This window comes from Tetrahymena thermophila (assembly GCF_000189635.1).
Source record: "Tetrahymena thermophila SB210 genomic scaffold scf_8254504, whole genome shotgun sequence".
NCBI classification, from domain to species: Eukaryota; Ciliophora; class Oligohymenophorea; order Hymenostomatida; family Tetrahymenidae; genus Tetrahymena; species Tetrahymena thermophila.
Genome location: NW_002476279.1, coordinates 13,804 through 34,790, shown reverse-complemented (window position 1 = coordinate 34,790; position 20,987 = coordinate 13,804). Strand labels below are relative to the sequence as shown.

The window sequence follows — 20,987 nt, the reverse complement described above, 5'->3', positions numbered from 1 at the left end:
AATTAAATAAATTGTTAAAAAATTACTAAATTTTTAAAAATTAATGCTTCATTTTGTAAATTTAATAATTGAAAATTAAAATAATTAAATTGCAGCGATTTAAAATAGAAAATATTTTATGTTTCTTCATTAATTTAAGATAGGTTTTATTGGCAGCAAAGAAGATTAAGTTAAAGATTTTTAAATTAATAATTTGTATCCGTGAATTTAATTTAATTAAAAAATTTTCTGTTAATTATTTTTTGAAATCTATCTAAACCTTGCTTAAAGATTATAAGGATATGACTTTAGATTTTATCTTATAAGTTTTAAAGCTTGCTTTAGTTTTTCTATTAGGATTTGGTGATTTATTAATTTAAATACTATACATGTCCTTAGAGAAATTTTAATATGATGTGCTTCTTACCTTAAACGCTATCTTTTTTATTTTACCATTTATAATTTTACTTATATGCTGGGCAATATTGATTGCCAAATCACAGAAATAATACTTTCCTATAAGAGATTTCAAGGCAGGATAAACGGAAATTAATTTTAAAATAAAATACTTTTTGGCATTCATAAAATAATTTTTGATTTCAATGCCAAAGAGTGTCTACTTCACATTTTTGATGTACTTTAGAGTGTTTGGTGTTGTGATTTTGAAACAAACATTTGAGAACTATTAAGCTTTTATGACAGAGTAATTATTAAATTTTTATTAATATTTAATAAATGAGTTCTTTCAAAAATATTATTTAGGTAACTTATAAATGAAATAAACGAAAAAATGAATTAAGAAAACTTGGAAAATTTATATTAAGAAGAAAATGATAATATAAAGATGAGATATGGAGATGACTAAGCAGTGGTATAATAACAGTAAAATTCGATATAACACACAGAATAATAATAAAAAGAAATAGAAATGAAAAAGAAAAAAGAGCTTTAGGCCTAAGCTAGTGAGAAAATTAGAAAAATGTTAAAACAAGGAAAAGAAGCACTATAATTAAACAAATCTAAATTTTCATCAGCGTAAGTAAAATAACCAAGCTCTATTCTATAAAACGCTGCTTCTATGAGTATTAGAAAAGGTGTTTCCTAAGATAAAAGTATGATAATAAAAGAATAAAATGATGAATCAAACTTTTCTATGAACAAATCTGTGTAAGATTAGTCAATATCATTTTAGTAAGGAAGATAAAAATCTATTATAGACTTATCAATCATACATTAGAATTAGCACTAAGATTATTCCTAGCTAAACATAAGTGATTTTTAAATAACTAATCAACAATAACTCTCCTAAAATATGAAAGAATCCAAACAAAATTCTATCATATCTTAAGCTATAAAACAGTAATAAAACATATTAGAAGAATAATAAAAGAGGAAAGAAGTCCTCAAATTAGAAAAAAAAATACTCATTGATCTCCGTTAGAATGAAATTAAGGAATAAAAGGTTTTATATACAATTTAATCTTAGCAATTAAACTACAACGAAAATAAACAAATTGATGATAGCGAAAATCTGGAGCCAAAAGACCTAAAGTAGTAAAATAGCATCTAATAAAACTATTTTGAGCTTGAAAATGTAATATTAGAAAATTCCTCTTATAAAACTAATAAAAGAGTTAATATATTTGGAGAGTTTTTAGATGAAGTTATTCAGAGCTCAAAAGAAATCAATTAGAGTAGCAAGTTTGGCCCTAAAAAGACATAAAATGAAAACATACATCCTTCAATTTAATAAGATTAAATTAATGGTAAAGATAGTATTAATTTTATGCAAAAAAATTAATCCCAACAAGAAGATTAATTGAAAACACCTTAAATGCCAGCTCTAAAGCTTCAAGCATCTTCCTCTATCAAAAAACATATACAAAAATCATAATCTATATACTTACAGCCTGTTGAAGTGTCGTTTTAGAAAAAAACAGAGATTAATATTCAGACATCATAACAGAGTAATAATTAAGAAAATATTGATTTATAATTAAGTGCTAACATAGGTTTTGATTACAAAAGATTCTTAACTAATAAACTTCTATTCTAGTATTTAGTAATTGGTAATTTTATCATTTGTATTTTTAGCACTATGCCAAATTTAGGACTCAATTTAGTAAATATCTCGATTCTAAACAATTAAAGTGGAATTGCACTAGCACATCTAATACTTGGAATATTTAATATTTTCATCAATTCGTTTATAGGTCTAAATGATATATTTTATAATAACTACTACTCTTACTACTTTATAGAATCCCAACTAAGTAAATTAAAAGCAAAAAGTTAAATTCACATTGATTCCAGATTTCCTATTCCACCTAAAGTTGTAATTGACTCTAATATATAATTAGATAGGCTTATAGATTTAAACCCTACTAGCTGTCTAAATATTTAAAAGCTAAGTTTTTAACCTCCGAAGCAAAGATATTATCTACCAATTTTAGTGAATTCTTTAGAGAAAACATTCTTAAAACTTAAGAATCTTACACATCTCCATATTGACCTTCAGTAAAATTTAATATAAGCTTTTTAATATATTTACATTATTATAAATTATTAAGAAAATTTATTTGAATTTAAATAAAATATTATTATTATCATATTAAAAAAATTAATATAATATATTTGATAAAATATTAATAAATTATTTATCTAAAAATATTTTGTTTTTGATTTAAAAATTAACAAAAATACAACTTTATAGAATAAATTAAAGTTAAATAAATATAAACTAATAGGTATCAATTTATGTAAGAAAGCTACATAATTAATTCAATCCAAACAGCTTTTACAGATTGTGGTATGCTTGAAGATATTTATATAAATTTGATGTAAAAATGTGTTAAAAATGCTTGATTTTTATTTATTTATTTACTAATTAATTTTAATAGTGGGAATACAATAAGAAAGAGAAGTTACAAACGTTTGGTTACAAGTTTAACAGAGGATGAATAATCTATTAAATTATTCAGAGTGCTTATTATCTCGTAAGAAAACTATTAAAAAAATAATTTTACAATAATTTTTTTTAATAAATATTCAAAGAGAAAAAGATTTATATTATAAAAAATCTTTAATTGATGATCAAGCATACAGTGATTTTTCAATTATCTAGAAGCATTCTTAACAAAATTTAAGGAAGATATAAATCAATCTAAGTGAAATTTCATATCTTGATGATTAAATATAGTTTGAAATATTAAAGCTACTTGAAAATATTAGTGTTAAAAAAATAGAAATATTTGGAAAGTATAATAAATTTGATAATGTTAAATAAATAGTTATTATTCTTTAATTTAAATTAGCATTTAAGATTACTACTTCAGCTAAGTTTACAGAATCATTAATGATAAAAAATGCATCCAATATGCTCATATTCTTTTAGAGTAAGATCTTGTTTTACAAATATTTTATAATGTATGATAAAATATTATTTTATTAATTTATTTAGAGAAAAATCATATTGGAAATGGGGTTAACTTCAAAGGATATTCAAATATGATACACAAAATATAAGTCTTGACTTAGAAATGTAAATTTTATTTATTAGGAATTTAATAAAAATGTTTTGCTTTTAATATACCTTAACTATAGATCTGATTACAAAAAGCTTGGTTAAGTTGGTTGCAGAGTACTATCTGATTCAATATAAGTTTGTAACTCAATCGAAGTCTTCGATTTACAACTTTTGTAAAATTACTTTTAGAGTAATTTTTATCTAATTTATCTAAAATATAAGTAATTAAAAGGTTGGAAGCTAAGGAGCTTTTTAAATATTTTATTAAATGTAAAAGCACATTAATCTTTAAGAGCTAACTTTAGATATTTCGTAAATTTAAATTTTAGCTTGCTTAATTCAAATTTCAATTATTTTTAGTAAAAATTTCTTAAGCGACGAAGTTATGTTATCTCTATCTGGATGTCTTTCCTTATTTTAATTTTTAAAAAAGCTCTATCTCTATCTAGAGTAAAATAAAATTATTCATTTCTTTTTTTATGAGTTAATAAAATATTATCATATAAAGCTGTAATAGCATACAAGCTGAAGGTTGCAAATATATTTCATATGGACTTTAGCAACTTGTATCTTTGCAAGAATTGCTTTTATCGCTTGAGTAATTTTAATAAATATCTTAAAAATATATTGAAATCAATTAAAATAAATAGAAATAACAAAGTATTAGCAAATGGGCTAAATTAGATATCATAGGCACTTCCTTACTTCTCTAAATTAAAAGAATTGCATTTAAATTATTCGTAAATTACTAGTTTATTTTATTTTTTATTTAAAAAAATTAATTCTTCTCTTAATTTAAATAAAAGCGATTGCCTTTTAAATACTGATAAATAAAATGAAGATGAGCTAAAGAGAAATAAAAACTTAGGATTCAAAAGTGTTTTGGATATGTCAGCATTGTATTTATCCTTTCAACAAGAAGATTAAGAAATGTAGGTAAATAACTCTCTTTCATTAAAAGCTTAAGATCTATGGAACCAAAGTGTTTTTTGTACTTAATTATTTAAAAATATGCCAGAGTAAAATTAGTTCCATGCACTCAGTTTGATTTTGAGGTAATTTATAATTAAAATTTTTCATTTTTTCATTTTTACATTTCAAATATCATGATAGGAATTGTCATATAGGATCATTATAGTCTAGATTAATTTGTTTAACTTTATGTAAAATGAAGAATCTAACTTATTTAAATATGGATCTTTCTGATAATCTTTTAGAAAGAGAAGGAGTTAATTATATTTTTAGTGGATTAAAAAAACTTGTTTACGTAAATAAGCTCATATTAAAGTTGAATAGGTAAAATAATTAATTAGTTTTATTGATATTTTTTCTAAAATTAATTAAAAATATTTATTTAATTACTAACTATTGTCTGTTATAAGTGTAAAATAAATTTGCCAAATAAAAAATATTTATTGTAGGAGATTAAATAATTATTAAATTTTATGGTATAGGGTAAATAGTTTACTTAGTATACCAAATATTAAAGAGCATAGTAATAATGTAGAAGATCTTGAAAAATAAAAAGATGAAATTAAGGTTTTTGTAAAAATGCTTTCCAACTAAGTAAATTAATATGAAGCGAGAATAATTGCTAATGATTGTGAAATAGACTAAATTAATGAGAAATAATTGAAAATTGCTGACGATATTAAAGATGAGCTGTCAAAATAAAAAAACGAAATACTTTAGTAAGAGCAAACTCTGATGAATGAAGAAAAAGACATTTCATAAAAGACCGAGTCAAAATAATTAAGGCTGAATGATGCTTACAATTAAAAAAAAGAAAATGATTATAAGAGGAAGTCAATATTAATACAAAAAAAGCAACTTAAAAATAAAATATAGGAATACATATCTCCTAGAAAATAAAAAGCAATACAGTTTTCTAATGAAAAAGAGGAAATATTGAATAATCAGCTGAATGTTCTTGTAGAATAAAAAAAGTCATTAGAAAAAGAAAATGAAAGATTGTAATCTTATATCAAAGAATCTAAATTGAAAAAAGATTAGCAAAATAACTTGATTTTCGATTACTCTAAGAAATAAAATCTTTTTACTTCTTATCTTAAAAACTCTCTAAAAATAATGAATTAGTTAAATATAATCAACTTTGAATTTTCATAAAACTTCCTTATTCATTATGATATCTATGAGCTTTTTTATGCATTAGAAAATATTCGCTCTCTAAAATCCATCACATTTAATTTCTCGAACAATTATTTAGGCAATCTTGGTATCAAACATATTTTATCAATCTTCAGAATTCAAAAAGATTTATCGTTTATTGATATCAATCTAGAGTAAAATTTATATCTAAATTTTTATGATTGAAATTTTACTTTTACAAAATTAAAAAGAAATAACTAGATTAACGCTGATGGATTATTCTATATATCGTGTATCTTACAAGAATGCACTTAACTATCTAAAATAAGAATTATTTTGAAGTAATTTTTTTATTTCATCACTCATAAATGAAATCATTTAATTAATTTGATCATCATTCATTTTATATCAGATTAATAGAATTTTTTAATTACTTTACTTTAAGCGAAGCAATATTTATTATTTCTTGTTGATTGAAGAGCTAGAACTTAAATCAAATTTATTTATAAGCTTTCCATGAAATTTTCACTTTTATTTAACAAAAGCACCAAATTATTCCTTAATAAAAAATGATGATATCAATCAAATTTTATTTCATTATACAAATATTTTCAAATTTAAAATATAGAAATAACAGGATAGAGTCTGATGATAGAATATTAAAATTCTCCCAAACCCTTTTAGAAAGAAAGGATAAATACGAAAAAGTTATCTTAGACTTGTGCGATAATGTTTGTGTGTACAATACAGACCAAGAGTTTATTAAAGCATTACATATTGCATATCCTAGTTCCTTCTATTACTGAGTGAAAGGCAGATTATCAAATTATTATAAGGGTCTTTAATAAAAATATATAATTACTGAAGATAAATTAATAACCTATAATTTACCAAAATTGATAAAATTAATTATTTATTTAAGATCTATTAGACAAATCGCATCATGTTTGTAGTAAACCAATTATCTAGAACTATCCTGTTCAATTTATCTCTTCTTTTTTTTCGGCTTTATTTATCTTCAAAAAATTATTTTAAAAGCTATTTTAAGTTCAAAGTTAACATAAATTGATTTTCACAAATTAAACTTTTTCAAAAATATTTTAGTATTCTATTTTATTCAGTTTAAATTTCTAAAATTTCTTTAGTTTCTAAGGTTAGATTTACAATTTACAATTGATTTTTAAAAATATGAGTTGATTTTTATAAGTATTAAGAGATAGAATTCTTTTAAACAAGAGAAAAGTAATTTATCTTATTTTTATTTCTAATTTATTTGTTAGAGTTAAATTTAATTTTAGAAACAAATTCATTGTTACATTTGGCTTATATTCAATAAAATAATTGAGAGATGTTTAATTTTTTATTGGAGGAAATTGTTAAATTGTTAATTTTTACTTATATTTATCTTTGGTAAATTTACTTATATAACTAAACTTTCAATGTTAGTTAAAAGCTAACTAAGTTGATTTACATAATAAAATTTTTAAATTAAAAATATAGAACAACAAAAAATTAAAATTTAGTCAACTTTTTTTGGAATGCCTAGCTAAATATTGAAAATAGTAGGTCTTGTTGCTGTTACTATTTTACTCACTCCTGTCTTGATAGATAACAGAGATCCCGACCTCGGTGGAATCAAAGAAGACTTTCTTCAAAAATTCAAAGACCTCGAATTCAAAGATAACATCAAAGAATTCATTTAAAAAAACAGATTTTACTGTATTAATGGAAAGAATCCAGCTTAATTAAACGCTTAAGAGCAATTAGAAGAATTCAAAAAAGGTAACATTTAAAAAAATTATTTTTATTTATTGAAACAATTAAAACTTAATTAATTGATAATAATTTAAAAAACATGCTAAATAGATTATCACTAAATTTATTCTTATAATTTTTACTTTTTTATCAGGTCCTTGTGCTCCTTTGACAATCATGCCAGGTATTCTCGGAACTTCCCTTTAAGTCTAAATTGATTGTGAAGTTTTGTAACAAGAAAATCCAGAAATATTTGCAAATTGCGGCTGGTCTACTTGTTCTAGTTATAATATTTTTGGTAAGAGACCAGAAACAGAATATAGACTCTGGGTGGGAAGCATTTTTTCAAAAACTAAACTTTTATAATTAAAAGACTCCAAGTGCTTTGGGGACTTGATGAGTCTTAATTATGATGAAAAAACAAATAAATTGTAAGACAATAAAGGTGTTTTTGTTACTTGGTATGGAAATACACCAAAAACAAAAAGTAAAAGTGAGTGTGGAGCTAATGCTATCAGAGATTTTACAGATGATCCCATCATGAAATAAACCACTGAATCTTTAAATGGTTTTCATAATTTAATTGATGCTTTAGAATAACTAGGTTATCAAAGTGGACTTTCGTTCTAAGCTCTTCCTTATGATTTCAGATAATCTGTGGCTGAAAGTAAATATGATTTTTTTTAATTAAAATAATACTAAAATTTTACTAAAATCACTAAAAATAAATTAATAAATAGAAAGTAAAATCTTTGATTTATGATTTTTTTAATTAAAATAATACTAAAATTTTACTAAAATCACTAAAAATAAATTAATAAATAAATAATTTTATAATTAGATGAGACTAAAAGATTGATTAAATCAGCAATTAATTCACTATTTAGCTTAACCGGTAAAAAATCTGTTCTAATTGCTCACTCTTTAGGATCACTTCATACACTAGATGCTCTTACCAGTTTTGAATAATCCTTCAAAGATTAAAAGGTTAAACAATTTATAGCAATAGGTCCTCCTTTTATTGGTGCTCCCAAAAGTTTCATTAACATCATTGGAGGTGATCCTTCTTATATCTAAAATATCTTAGGTTTGCAAGTTGGCATTAATTTCTACTCTTAAACCAAATTCGCTTACAGTTCTTCTAGTACTTACGATCTCTTGCCAAAGAATACATTTTATGAGTTTAAAGATGAGCCCTGGTTAAAAGAGCTCATTTCTAGAATAGAATATGAAAAGGATCCTTCTAAATTTTCTGAAGCCCCTTTCAAGAGTATATTCCCCGAAAGAGAAAATGAATGCTTCGATACTAATAAATTATTTTTTAGATCTGACAATACATGCTAGTCTGGATTAATTAACCTCTTTGAGCAAGAAATTTTAAATATAAAAAATTAAACTTTTAAATCTAACAATGAAGATTTGATCAGCATTTTAAACAACTTTACTCTTGATGATGCTTCTAAGTACATTAAATTGTATAATAAATCTTTAAAAGCTGAAGGTCTTAACAAGCTTAAAAACCCTGGTGTTCCCACTGCTATTATTTTTGGAGGTATTCTTGAAACTACAATTAGTTTAAATTATAACGAAAATCCTAAGGATAAATTATCTGTAAATAAAGATTTCTATTTCCCTGAATCATAAAGCTTTACAATTGGTGATGGCACTGTTCCTACTTATTCAGCCATTACTCCTGCTTTCAAATGGGCTTTTGAATTCGATAATCAATCCCCAAACAGCAAACCTGTTAAATTGATTGAATATTGCTCCAAGCACGCAAGTAATGAATCTTTTTATGACAACACTTCAAAAAATGGAGAAAAGATTTATACTAAAAACTCATATCATGGAATACCTTGTGAATGTCAAAATACTAAGAGTGTAGAAAAATGTAACCATTCTTGCTTTATAAATGATAAATTTGTGATTGGCACTATATTTGAAGCTATCTAAACAAATGAAATAGCAAAAAAAACTAAAAAATATACATTAAATGAAGTATTATCTATTTAATCTGAATGTCCTGTACTAAAGGATTGAAGTTAATTATAAAGTAGTATTTGATAGTTAATATTTATTTAGTAAAAATGTTAAATTTATTAAATTTATTTGATTCTATCTAGTTTTTCAATTTAAAAATTTTTTTTATTCTTTGTTTGTGGATATGATAGAATATTTAAAGAATAAATTTTTAAATTACTTCAATTTTACTTCAAAATTATTCATTTTATAATTAAATAATTACTAAAAATTTTACTATAAAATCTATATCACAGTTTAAATTTAACTAATGCTTGAGTTATTAAATATTTTTTAGTAAAAATGTAAATCATTTAAAAATTGTAATTTTCAGTTAAGCGTAATTTGCTATTAGCTAAATTATATATTTTATATCTCATTTAATTTTTATTTGTTTGATTTCTTTTATATTTTTTATTTTTCTTTATTTATTTATTTATTGATTTATTTTTGTTTTTATATTTATTATTTATTTATTTAATATTTATTTATTTTTTTTATTTATTTATTTATATTTTTATCTTATTAAAAACTTGTAATCATCAATCATATCATCATTATCAAGCTCAAGAAAGTCTAATCTATTTAATTAATATTCTATTATTATTAATTTAATTTATAAATTGGAAAGAGACCTAATTTTTGAAAGCTGTACAATACTTGATCATTCTCTTTTGTAAGTTAGAAAAATACTTCCCTACAAAAGCGATGAGCGCAAGTTTGTATGATATAAATAAATGAGGGGAATGGATATTTGAGAAATAAAAATTGCAAGATTAAGTAATTATAAATGAAATATTCATTTATAGCCGGAGTATACTACCATTTGTGATAGTTTTTAATCTTGAAATTTTACTTCCTACTGATTAATGAATTTTGTGAAATCAGTGTGGGATTAAAAACTTTGGTTTGAAATTATGTTTGTTTGTTTTTCTCATTTATTTACTTTAATATTTTTATTAATTTTATTTGAAAAACAATCTTTTATAAAATTTTTCCCCTCTTCTTTAATTTAAATTTTTTATTGAAATTTTTTTTTGAATAATAAATTCAAACTATAAAGCAAATAAATAAATAAGTAAATAAATAAATAGTTTACGAAATTTAAAAAATTATTTGATAGAAAGAAACTTATCTTATATTGTTATTTAGAAATTTCTACAAAGACAATTCTGCTTTTTATCAATTTTTAAAGTATCTTAAATTTTTTTTATTAAAATTTAGTACCTTCTTTACTATAATTAGTAGTTTAATAAATAATAGTTATTTGTTTTGTTAATTTTAGTATCTATTTTATTTTCAAAACTATTGATTTCATATTTTTTTTTTTCTTAATTTACATTTTTGTCACTGACAGACAGTACTACCTCTAGAATATTATCTACCAAAATATTTAGCAAAAAACAAGCTAATAATCAACTCATACTTTTGTTGAGTTTATTAAATGTTTTTCAATTAACTCTACTTGTATATCATTTAGCTATAAATTATTTGATAAAATTATTTATTAAAATGTTTCGTTTTTTAGTATTTTTCCTTAAATCAATAAAATTCTAAGCTCTTTTAAGGCATTTTTTAAATTTTCAGAAATGACCATGTTTGAATCTTTTAAAAAGTCAAGCATATCTAAAAACTTTGCTATTTAATTAGAATTCAGGTTAATTCTTTTATGAAGCTTTCTTCTCATTATAGAGCGAACTTTATCTTAGTTTTATGGAGACATTTCATTTATTGAATTAATCACATTTAATTTATCTAAAATAATTTCTTTTCTATTAGCCATGCTTTATTCTAGCAATCTCATGAGATTATCATTACCTTTACCTTTAAAAATTATTTCTTTAAATAAACAGCTTTTATTAATATAAATATTTACTTTTATATTAGTGATATTGTATTATTTCTTTGGCAACTGAAAAAAAATGTACCCTAACAGGATCGACATTTCTTTATTCTATTGAATTGCACTCAATTTATTTTTTCCTGCTCTACTAAAATATTTTACTTGTAATTTATTTTATTGTAATTTAGTTTTAAGCAGCATTACAGACCTTAGTATTTTAGTTTTAATTAAATGCTGTATTTAATCTCTTTTCCTTTTTGCTATCAACATTTTTTCTTCTAAAATTTATATTTTTTTATTTTAAATATAAATCTTTTAAAAAATAATCTACATTTAACTTATTTAGAAGTTATATGGTCCAGCTTCGTTGTACATAAATGTATTTTCTATTTGTTCAAAAAGTTTTCTTTGAGGATCAACAGACTTATGCTATATATTTTCAAATATTGACTTTATTAATTATTTATTTTATATTAATAAGTTTACTCCAAATTTACGAAAAGGCTTTACTGTATCATCGCTTACTAGTTTTTCAATTTAGCGAGAATTTTTAGTATGATATTCGTACATTTCTAAATATTAAAATAGATGTAATTAATTAATTTCTTTGTATGTCAGTCATATTTATTATGTTATTAATTACCCATGATCTTAGTTTTGTTATCATTTATCTTTAAAACTTTGTCTCCTAAATCCTATATTTATGAATATTTATTAGAAAAAGTCAGAATAAAGCATTGATTTACATTGTTTCTAGATCTTGCTCTTTTTATAAAATTTTGAGCTGTTCTACCCCTAAAAAATTCATCTATTTATGGGATAAGTTTTTCTCTTAATTAAGCTTTGTGTTATGGAGATTATATAGATTCTTGAATGCTGCTTTCGTTTATAATAGAAGAATTTAGTTCTTCGATTCTCTATTATTCATTTTTTATTCCTTTTTCTGAAAAATCAAACTATTTATCATTAATACTATTACTCTATATTGAAGGTAATTCAACATACTTATCTTCTATATTCGAATATGGCCTTGTTTCGTTGTTAATTGTAGAGAATCGACTTGGAGGCGATTTTTCTAAAACACTTAAATTATTTCTACTTGTATTCTTATTTAAACTACCTTTTAACATCTAACTTTCATCATGGTAAGACATATATGAACGCTGCCTTCTGAGGTTTTAAAATTTTAAAGGACTCAAACTTAGCATATCAGGAGTAATTTCTTCTTAATCTTTGAGTATTTAAGTTAATTTGTCCATTTGAGCACTATTATTACAATTTTTAATCATCTTAATCCTTTTATGTAAATATAATATTTTATTAATCATTCCTGCATTTTAAATATATTAACTAATTTATTACTAGTGATCTTGCATTTCCAGGTAATTTTTTACACTTATATATGCCTTTTTATTATTGCTTTACTCAGCTACTTTCAGATCTTTTTTAAACTATTCAATATCTTAATCATAATCCGTAAGTGCTCTTTTTTGGCTTTCTCTCTCTTGAGAAATACCATTTGAATTATTAGAATCGTAACGATCCCTTCTCTAATTTACCCTCCTATGCCTATCTTATAATCTTAATTCTCCTAAAATTTATTTGATGCTTTTACTACCATCATCTCTTACTATTACAATTTTACAGAAAGAATAAAGTATTATTTTTTTAAAATAAGTTTTGTAATACCAAAATCAGAACTCTTTTCAACAACTTTAATTTTTTTAGGAAGTGAATTACCACTCATTTCTTTAGGTTATCACTAGTTAGTTGCTTGGAGTGAATGAATGAATATTCCTGATTTTTTAGAAATTAAAAATCAGTAATTTAATATATAATCTTTAATATTTATCGCAATTTATTTGTTGATTTTGCACCAATAAACTTATTAAATTAATAAATTATTACCACTAATGAATAGTGGTTTTATATGCAAATTATAAGAAGCAATAAATCAATTATAATTTATTTTACTTACAAATATAATATAAATATATAATTTTGCTAAGATTTAGACTTTAAAGATAAACTAAAATTTAATAGTAGCGTTGCTTTAATTGCAATTATTATTAAAAATATCAAAAGAAACTATAGTTTAAACAAGAATTTATATTATTAAATAATAATGTAATATTAAATCCACTTAATATTTATAAAATACTTTTTATATTTATTTTTTTATTCAAAATTGATATTTTTGATTATCTAATTTTAGATAAAATTTTTTATTTTTAGATAATTTTTAATTAAAAAGTGTTATATTTGTTTAAATTAATTTATTTATTTTGAATACATCAAATAAAATTTTACATTTAATAAGTAAGTTATTGTTAGAATAATTATAAAATTTGTATACTAAATGATTATATTTTAGTCAATAATTTCTTAACTTTAATAGTTTTAAATTTGGCTGTAAAGTAAAAAAGAATTCACAAATCAGTTTATTATTATTGATATCTTCTTTGTTTAAATAATTAGCTATCTAATTGTTCTTCTACTTTTTCAAAGTCCAACAAAAAATCAAAACCAGAAGCTTCATTGTAAAGTATTTCCCACTTTCCAAGATCACTCTAATTTGGATTTTTCCAATATTTGTTCAAGTCCACGTTTTAACGATGAGAATCTAAGATTAAATCAAGAGTAGTTTGTAAAAGTTAGGGAATAACCAAATGATGAGTACTCAATTCCATAAAAAGCCCTGCAGAAGTGTTATATTCAATAATATAGGCATTGAAATTAGCATCAAAAATTAAATCTATTCCTAATAGTTAAAAATATCCTCTCTTTTTTCCTAATTACTTTTTAGCAGCCAAAAGGCTATACGATACAGTTTTCTTTGCTTTATTCCATAAAAATTATATTTAATCTTAAGTAAAATGCTCTTTGGATTTGAGGTAAGTTTCGTATTATTCTATACTCATCATAAGATTTTCAGCTTCTTATTTATAATTTTCATGATTTTTTTGAAAGCTTCTATTTGTTAGATGCTTCATTGATTCATCTTCATTAAATTCTTCAAAATTCAAATCATATTCTTTTATGCATTTTTTGATAAAGCCACTTTAATACAAAACAACAAAAGGCTCAACACTTGCTATGAGCACATAAGAACGGATATCAAATTTTCTTCCATCTATTAAAAAAGGATTTTCTAAATATTTCTAAATAACCTTTTAAAAAAACAATAATTAATTAGTATCTTAAATAGTTGAAGTATTTTTACTTAAAACATAGAAATATAAGGCCTATTTTCTTTGATTTGCAAATCATTTAGTAGTTCCTGCTTATTTGATTTATAGAATTTTATTTTTTCTTTAATTTCCTAAGTACCTCTGAAAAGCTAGATACCTTTTCCTAATTGAAAAATTAAATTTTATATATAGTCATTAAGTAAATTTAAAACAAACCCAATGAACCATAAGGATCTTTAGCTAGCCAATATCCTCCTTCTATAGTGTTAAAGAATTCTAATTCCTATGGAGAATATACTTCTTCATCAATATGAAATAAATATGTTTTAAAATGTATTTAATGTGATCTAACTTTGTATGGATTATCTTTAAATTTATCAAAATTTTCCATAGTTAAAATAAATCTATTCTTATCTGAAAGAAGATTGCGAGAATTAGGAATGTGATTAACTATTTAATTGCCAGCTTAAAAAATAGTATAATTTTACTAATGAGCATAATCAGTCCATTTAAAATAAAAAGAAGAATCGTTAGTGAGTATGTCATCTAAAACTTAAATATAAAAATCACATCTAGATTCAAAGTATTTAAAAATCATTTTCTACTTAATACCTTACTTTATAATAACTTTTTTTCTTAGTTCAGGATAATCTACATATTTTTAGCAATTTAATATTTTAAAAGTTTCTCCAGTATGGGTATATTAATCTTGCTCATATTGCTTCTTTCTTTAAATAACACTAAGTTAGTTAGTTTATTATTCAGTTTTTAATTGTAACTTCTTTATTATTTATGTTAGGCACTCCATATATTCTTAAGTTTCCTACAATATATTATCTTTAAAGTCAATATTCGCACATTCAACAAAACATTCATAATAATCCTTTCTGTGTATGTAAACAGAACATCCTTCAGTACAATGTTAAACTTAAGCTTAGCATCCAAGATTAAGTTGGCAAGATGACAAATTTAAACATTTTTCTTGCATTTAAATCCATCTCTAGCTATGGACTAATAAGATAGAATTTAAAATAACAAATAATAAAATCATTAAAAAAATTGAAATTTATCATAAATCTTTCAAATAATACGTTTTTACTCTTTAAAAATTAATTAAAATACAAAAATTTTAAAAAATAATAAAAATATATCTTTTATGTGTTAAATTGCAATAAACTCTTTAACTAAAATTGGAATAATTTTCTTATTTTTGTTAAAAATTATTTTTTAGAAAAATTTAACATTAAAAGTAATTTCATGAAATTTAAAACAAGAATCACTTCAAACAATAAAATAAATTAAAATTATTAAATTGAATGATATAATTTTAATAATTAATTAGCTATTTATTTATTTATGAGAAATGTCTTATAAAGATAAACCATTTTTTTCTTTTTTTGTAATTTATTTTTTAAAATGTTTACAAATATTTAAGCTCAATATTAAAAATTAAAAAATAAAAACAAAGATTTATTTAAAGTAATAAAATCACATAAAAAGAAAATATATTTTTTGTGTTAGATTTTTATTGACAAAACTTTTTTATTTTACTAAAAATAATTTTTATGAATAATTTCATACAAAAAGAATTTAATCAAACTTAAAATAAGTTTTACTACAAATTATAAAATAAACTAAAACTATTAAATTGAAATTGCATAATTTGAATATTTAATTTAAAATTATTTATTTATTTATGATAAATATCTGAAAAAAATTTAATTTTTTACTTTTTTTGTTAAAATTCTTTAAATTCGTTTTCATTTGTAATTCATTTTAATTAAAATACTTATAAATATTTAAATTCTATTTTTACAGTTTTTAAAAATAAAAAATAGATTTTTTATTAAAATATTTTCTTAAATAAGGCAATAAATTGTATATAATCATCCTAAAATCATATTTTTTAGTGAAGATAAGATAAATTAATAGTTTTTTAAGACTGTTTTAGGCTCTATCATAGCTGCTTCTTTGTATAATTCCAATGCTTATTGATATTATTTTATCATGTAAAAAGAATTAGCTAGCTTTATTTTTATAATAGGATCTTCTTTCAACTAAAGATATATTTCGTAAGCATCTATAGCTTGCATAAAATCTTTTTAAGCAAAAAATGCATCTCCAATACATCTATAAGCTTATTCAGATCTAGGATCTAATTTAATTTCTTATTCAGCACTCTAAATAGCTTCATTATACTTTTTTAATTTCAGTAAATATACTGTTTATTAATAAAAAGATTATGGATCATTTGGATTCAATTCTATGCATTTTTAAATATATTTTAAGGCCTCTTCATGCTTGTTTATTTTGTCATAAGAATAGCTTAAATAAAAATAATTATCGTCATTTTTAGGTTCAATGTCTGTGGCTTTCTATAAAACTTCAATAGCTTTATCAAATTGTTCCATTTATATATAACATTAAGCTTTGTGTGATAAATTCCATGCTGAAGAAGATTCTACACTATCCCATTTATTACTATAATGTAGTGATTTCTTAAAATCTTTTTTGTTAAAATACATATTGCACAAATTTTTATATGAAAGAGGTTTTTATGGGTCTAACTTCATAGCTCTTTCAAAATTCTCTGCTGCTTCTTCAAACTTATCTTCTTTTAAGTTTACGACTCCCAAGTAAATAAAAGCAAAATATATTTCTTTTGAAATGGCTATAGTTTGTTCAAAGTATTTTCTTGCTTCCTCGAAATTTTACTTTTACAAATAAACTTTGCCAACATTGCATAGTAATTAAGGATCATTTCCAACTTATTTTATTCCTTCTTCGTAAACATTTTAAGCTTTCTCATAATCATTAAATTACTCAATATAATAATTTCCTAAATCATTATAAATAGAAGAATTTTTAGGATCCTATTCAATGTATTTTTTAAAAGTTTCTACTGCTTTCACTTTATTACCATTCTTATTATAAATTGAAGCAATCAGTAAATATGCTTCTTAGCACTTAGGAAAGTGCTTAATGGCTGTATTAAGAATTTGAATGGCTTCTTATTATTTTTCTTATTTTATGTAGAGTGATCCTAGGTACACATAAGGTTTATGGCTTTACTTGTCTTCTTAAATTAGAATTTTTAATAGCTTTTCTGCTTTATCTAGTTTATTCAGAATAAAATATTAATTTAATAACTTATACTTCATTTAAATGTTTTTTGGGTTTCTTTCAACTGTTTTTTCTAGTTCTTTTAACTCTTGTTCAGTAAATTTATCTGATAATACATAATCTTGTTCATTACTAATCATTTTAATATTATCTTAAAAATAATTGAATAACAATGGCAAAGATCCTAAAGTTGTAAACTTTATAAATGTTTTCAGATATTTATTTATTAAGCTATTGTTAAATCTAAACATTTTATTAAAGCGCTAAACATTTTTAATATCGAAAAATTGTAGTTAGTTAACATTAAGGAATATATTTTTTCTTAAAAGTACACTCATTTTTTTATTATTTTTTTTGCTTTTTTATGGGATATAAGAATATTCTATCTAATTTATTAAATTACTCAAAAAGTTTTTAATTATTATGATAATAAATAAGAAATCTTTAACAAAATAATTAAACATATAAAATAAATTCTTTAATTATTTATAAAATTAAAATAATATTTTAATATTTAGCTTTTATAATATTTCAGTTTAAATAAATTCATTGTATGTTTCTTTCATTACAACCAAAATATTTATTATCAAATTATTTAAATTTAAGCTAAATTGCTTTAAAGAGTATTATTCAATATAAAACTAATTCATTTGAATGTTACAAATTAATATTTAAAAAAATAAATGACCAATTTAACTTTACAATTAAAAACATAATAAATATTTAATGAAAATGGAAATGGAGAAATGTATGATTAAATTTAATTTCTAAATGTTTTTAGATTTCTTTTTATGGAAATTAAGTTAAATAATAATATTTTCTATAAGGTTGAATAAAATAAACTTTTAGATTAGGTAAATTTAAGGAAATAATATTAGATAAATTATTTAATTAAATTTTAAAAAATAATAATTTTATTTTAAATATAAAATATAAATAAAATAATAAATAATACAAATAAAAATTTAATTTTACATTTTACATTTTTAAGATTACATTAAAATAATTTAAGAATTTATGTATTTTGCAATTAATCAAAATTAAATTTGAATCTTTTTTACATCCTTGGAAACTTAATTTAAGTTATTAATTCAATATGAGATTTTACTTACATCAAATAATAGTGTGACAATAATGAAAAAAAAAATAAAAAAATTACCATTACAAAAAAAAATAAAATTTTAATGATTAGATACGACTAATAAAAGCATCTATTTAATGATTAGATTTATATATTAATTGTTTCGTAAATAATATTTATCTATTTAAAATATTTTATTTTATAAAACTTAATACATAAAATATATTTTCTAAAAGAATAAATTATTATTTAAGCTTGAATTATTTAACTATGATTTCAATAGCTAATTAATGATTTAGAAATAATATACATCATATAAAAATTATTATTTAGAGTTAATTAACAAGCAAGAATTAAATCAGAAATATTTTAAATTAATTATTATTTATTTGAAGGAAATAGTTTTATTGCACTGTTAGTTGATTTGAATTGATCATTATTAATAATGAAAAATAGTGAATAAAAAAAAGATATTATTTTATTTAAGTAAATCTAAAAATAAAATAAAAAAATTAAAATTATTGATGATTTGAAATATTGTAAATTATATATTGACATATATATATATATATTTAATTAATAAAGTAAGGATCTTATTGAAAATTTGGTAAAAAACATATATTTACTTATTATACTAAAAAAAAATTAAAAATTATAATCGATGTAGATTTAAGTGTTAGGGAGAAATATTTAGTTGGTGATTAGAAAAATAAAGAAAACAAACTCAGCATATTAAAACATATTATTTTATATAAATAAAACTAAAGCAAAATAAATATTTGAAATTTATTATTTGAGATTTGAAATAGTATAAATTATATAGTTAGGTGAAAGATATATTTACTAATTTATTTTTTTATTTATTCATTTATTTATTTCCTTATTTACCTTATTTTTTACATTTTTAAATTTATTTTATTTTATTCAAAAAATTCTGTTGCTTGCATTGCTTAAATCTTTGAAAGTTTTACCAAACATATTTTCAGCTTTAATTCCTTTTTAGAAACCAGTATAACCTACAATAGGAATTTCTTTAGGGGCTTCCTATTTATTTATTAATTAGTTAAATAAGTTATAAATTTTTTAATTATTTACTACAACAAATAAATTCTAAAAATTTTGAAAACATTTTATATTATTTAATTACCTTTTGTCCTTTTGTGAGTTCAAGAATTGTCCTAGCTTAAAAGTCTATTTCGTCTTCAGTAGGACCCTTTACTTATTTCAAAGGATGTCTATAAACTGGTCTGAATCCTTAATATCCAATTACTGGAACTCTATCGATGGGAGGTACATCTTCTATCGTTTTTGGTTGAGAGTTTAACCTAAAATATTATTAAAAATTATTTTTTTGTCAATAAATCTTTATTTATTATTATTCATAAATTAGTTTACTATGCTTTTATTAATTCTAATCTTTCAACTTCGTCATCTCTTTATCTATTATTGAGTACGTTACTGGCATTATTAGTGAATGTTGGATTATTTCTTAAATTAGGTCTTATATATTCTAATTGGTAATTAGTTTTAAATCTCTCTTCATCATCAACAATAAACCCGCTCTTATATCTATTATTTAAGCACTCAGCAGTGATACGAGCAAAAGTTTTACCATGTAAACTCTCTGCTTAAACACCTTTAACATGACCTTTATATCCAGGAATATGCTATTCTTAAAGAACATGAGTTGGTCCACCAAGCCATGTAGTTCCAGTTTTGACATCTTAATAAGTAGGTATCATTTAAGTGGTGTTCATGATTTAAAAACTCTGATATTTTTTTTATTATTTATAATTTTAATTTTTTTATCTGCTATTTATGTGGTTGTTCGGCTACTTTATTTTTCAAGCTTATCAAGCTTTTGGAAATAGTTATCAAAGTTATTGTTATTATTTATATATAAATTTGCAATATAAGATTTAATATAAAATTTCCCTCATAAAATTTATAAAGCAAAGTTTGCATGAAAATGAAAGAAGCACATTTTTTACTTTAAAGAAATAACAATCATTAAAAAATCACAATAACTAATAGTAATCTCTCATTCATTATTCATTTTGCTTAATATTTTTACATTTTAATTTTTGAAGAATCACATTTTCGTTAATACTTTGCAAATACATACTAAATTGATATAATGAAGTTATTAATAATTATCACAATAATATATTTTAATTTAATTTAATTTAATTTATTCAGACAGATAAAGATCATTTTATTTTATCTAAAATTTATAATCACTTTTACAGTTTTTATTATTGTGTTAGAAGTTCATTACTAAATAAGTATTTTTCTTTAATTTTTATTAAAAAGATCTACTTTAATTTTCTACAAGCCGCCACACATATTCAAAGTTTAAAT

The 20,987-nt window shown here is 21.6% G+C and overlaps 6 protein-coding genes across 6 annotated transcripts; 2 read left to right on the top strand and 4 right to left on the bottom strand. All coding sequences in view use genetic code 6, as the record gives it.

Annotated features, from left to right (window-relative positions):
• The first annotated feature begins 237 nt into the window (after nucleotides 1-237).
• Nucleotides 238-6,617, top strand: TTHERM_01109840 (transmembrane protein, putative). Its single transcript, XM_001030193.2, has 17 exons — nucleotides 238-682; nucleotides 742-2,496; nucleotides 2,727-2,819; nucleotides 2,880-2,975; nucleotides 3,034-3,237; nucleotides 3,294-3,374; nucleotides 3,440-3,520; nucleotides 3,583-3,678; nucleotides 3,728-3,817; nucleotides 3,866-3,955; nucleotides 4,014-4,103; nucleotides 4,156-4,245; nucleotides 4,312-4,560; nucleotides 4,619-4,801; nucleotides 4,960-5,808; nucleotides 5,866-5,955; nucleotides 6,243-6,617. Exons 1-17 carry the CDS (start codon nucleotides 282-284, stop codon nucleotides 6,418-6,420), a joined length of 4,716 nt encoding a protein of 1,571 aa, XP_001030193.2. The 5' UTR covers nucleotides 238-281; the 3' UTR covers nucleotides 6,421-6,617.
• A 535-nt stretch (nucleotides 6,618-7,152) lies between these two features.
• Nucleotides 7,153-9,409, top strand: TTHERM_01109830 (lecithin-cholesterol acyltransferase; the record flags this gene model as incomplete). The annotated part of the gene is made up of 3 exons (XM_001030192.1): nucleotides 7,153-7,396; nucleotides 7,524-8,036; nucleotides 8,211-9,409. The coding sequence occupies 3 exons, from the start codon at nucleotides 7,153-7,155 to the stop codon at nucleotides 9,407-9,409; spliced, it is 1,956 nt and encodes a 651-aa protein (XP_001030192.1).
• Nucleotides 9,410-10,808: 1,399 nt separating this feature from the next.
• Nucleotides 10,809-12,978, bottom strand: TTHERM_01109820 (hypothetical protein; the record flags this gene model as incomplete). Its single annotated transcript, XM_001030191.2, has 8 exons — nucleotides 10,809-11,212; nucleotides 11,265-11,509; nucleotides 11,563-11,660; nucleotides 11,718-11,803; nucleotides 11,875-11,926; nucleotides 11,978-12,527; nucleotides 12,594-12,861; nucleotides 12,921-12,978. The coding sequence occupies 8 exons, from the start codon at nucleotides 12,976-12,978 to the stop codon at nucleotides 10,809-10,811; spliced, it is 1,761 nt and encodes a 586-aa protein (XP_001030191.2).
• A 682-nt stretch (nucleotides 12,979-13,660) lies between these two features.
• TTHERM_001109811 (tubulin-tyrosine ligase family protein) lies at nucleotides 13,661-15,473 on the bottom strand (the record flags this gene model as incomplete). Its single annotated transcript, XM_012799131.1, has 3 exons — nucleotides 13,661-14,401; nucleotides 14,455-14,585; nucleotides 14,639-15,473. The coding sequence occupies 3 exons, from the start codon at nucleotides 15,471-15,473 to the stop codon at nucleotides 13,661-13,663; spliced, it is 1,707 nt and encodes a 568-aa protein (XP_012654585.1).
• Nucleotides 15,474-16,290: 817 nt separating this feature from the next.
• Nucleotides 16,291-17,943, bottom strand: TTHERM_01109810 (tubulin-tyrosine ligase family protein). The gene has a single exon (XM_001030190.3). The coding sequence runs from the start codon at nucleotides 17,881-17,883 to the stop codon at nucleotides 16,309-16,311; it is 1,575 nt and encodes a 524-aa protein (XP_001030190.3). The 5' UTR covers nucleotides 17,884-17,943; the 3' UTR covers nucleotides 16,291-16,308.
• A 1,607-nt stretch (nucleotides 17,944-19,550) lies between these two features.
• Nucleotides 19,551-20,383, bottom strand: TTHERM_01109800 (hypothetical protein; the record flags this gene model as incomplete). The annotated part of the gene is made up of 3 exons (XM_001030189.3): nucleotides 19,551-19,670; nucleotides 19,774-19,951; nucleotides 20,022-20,383. The coding sequence occupies 3 exons, from the start codon at nucleotides 20,381-20,383 to the stop codon at nucleotides 19,551-19,553; spliced, it is 660 nt and encodes a 219-aa protein (XP_001030189.1).
• Nucleotides 20,384-20,987: the final 604 nt, after the last annotated feature.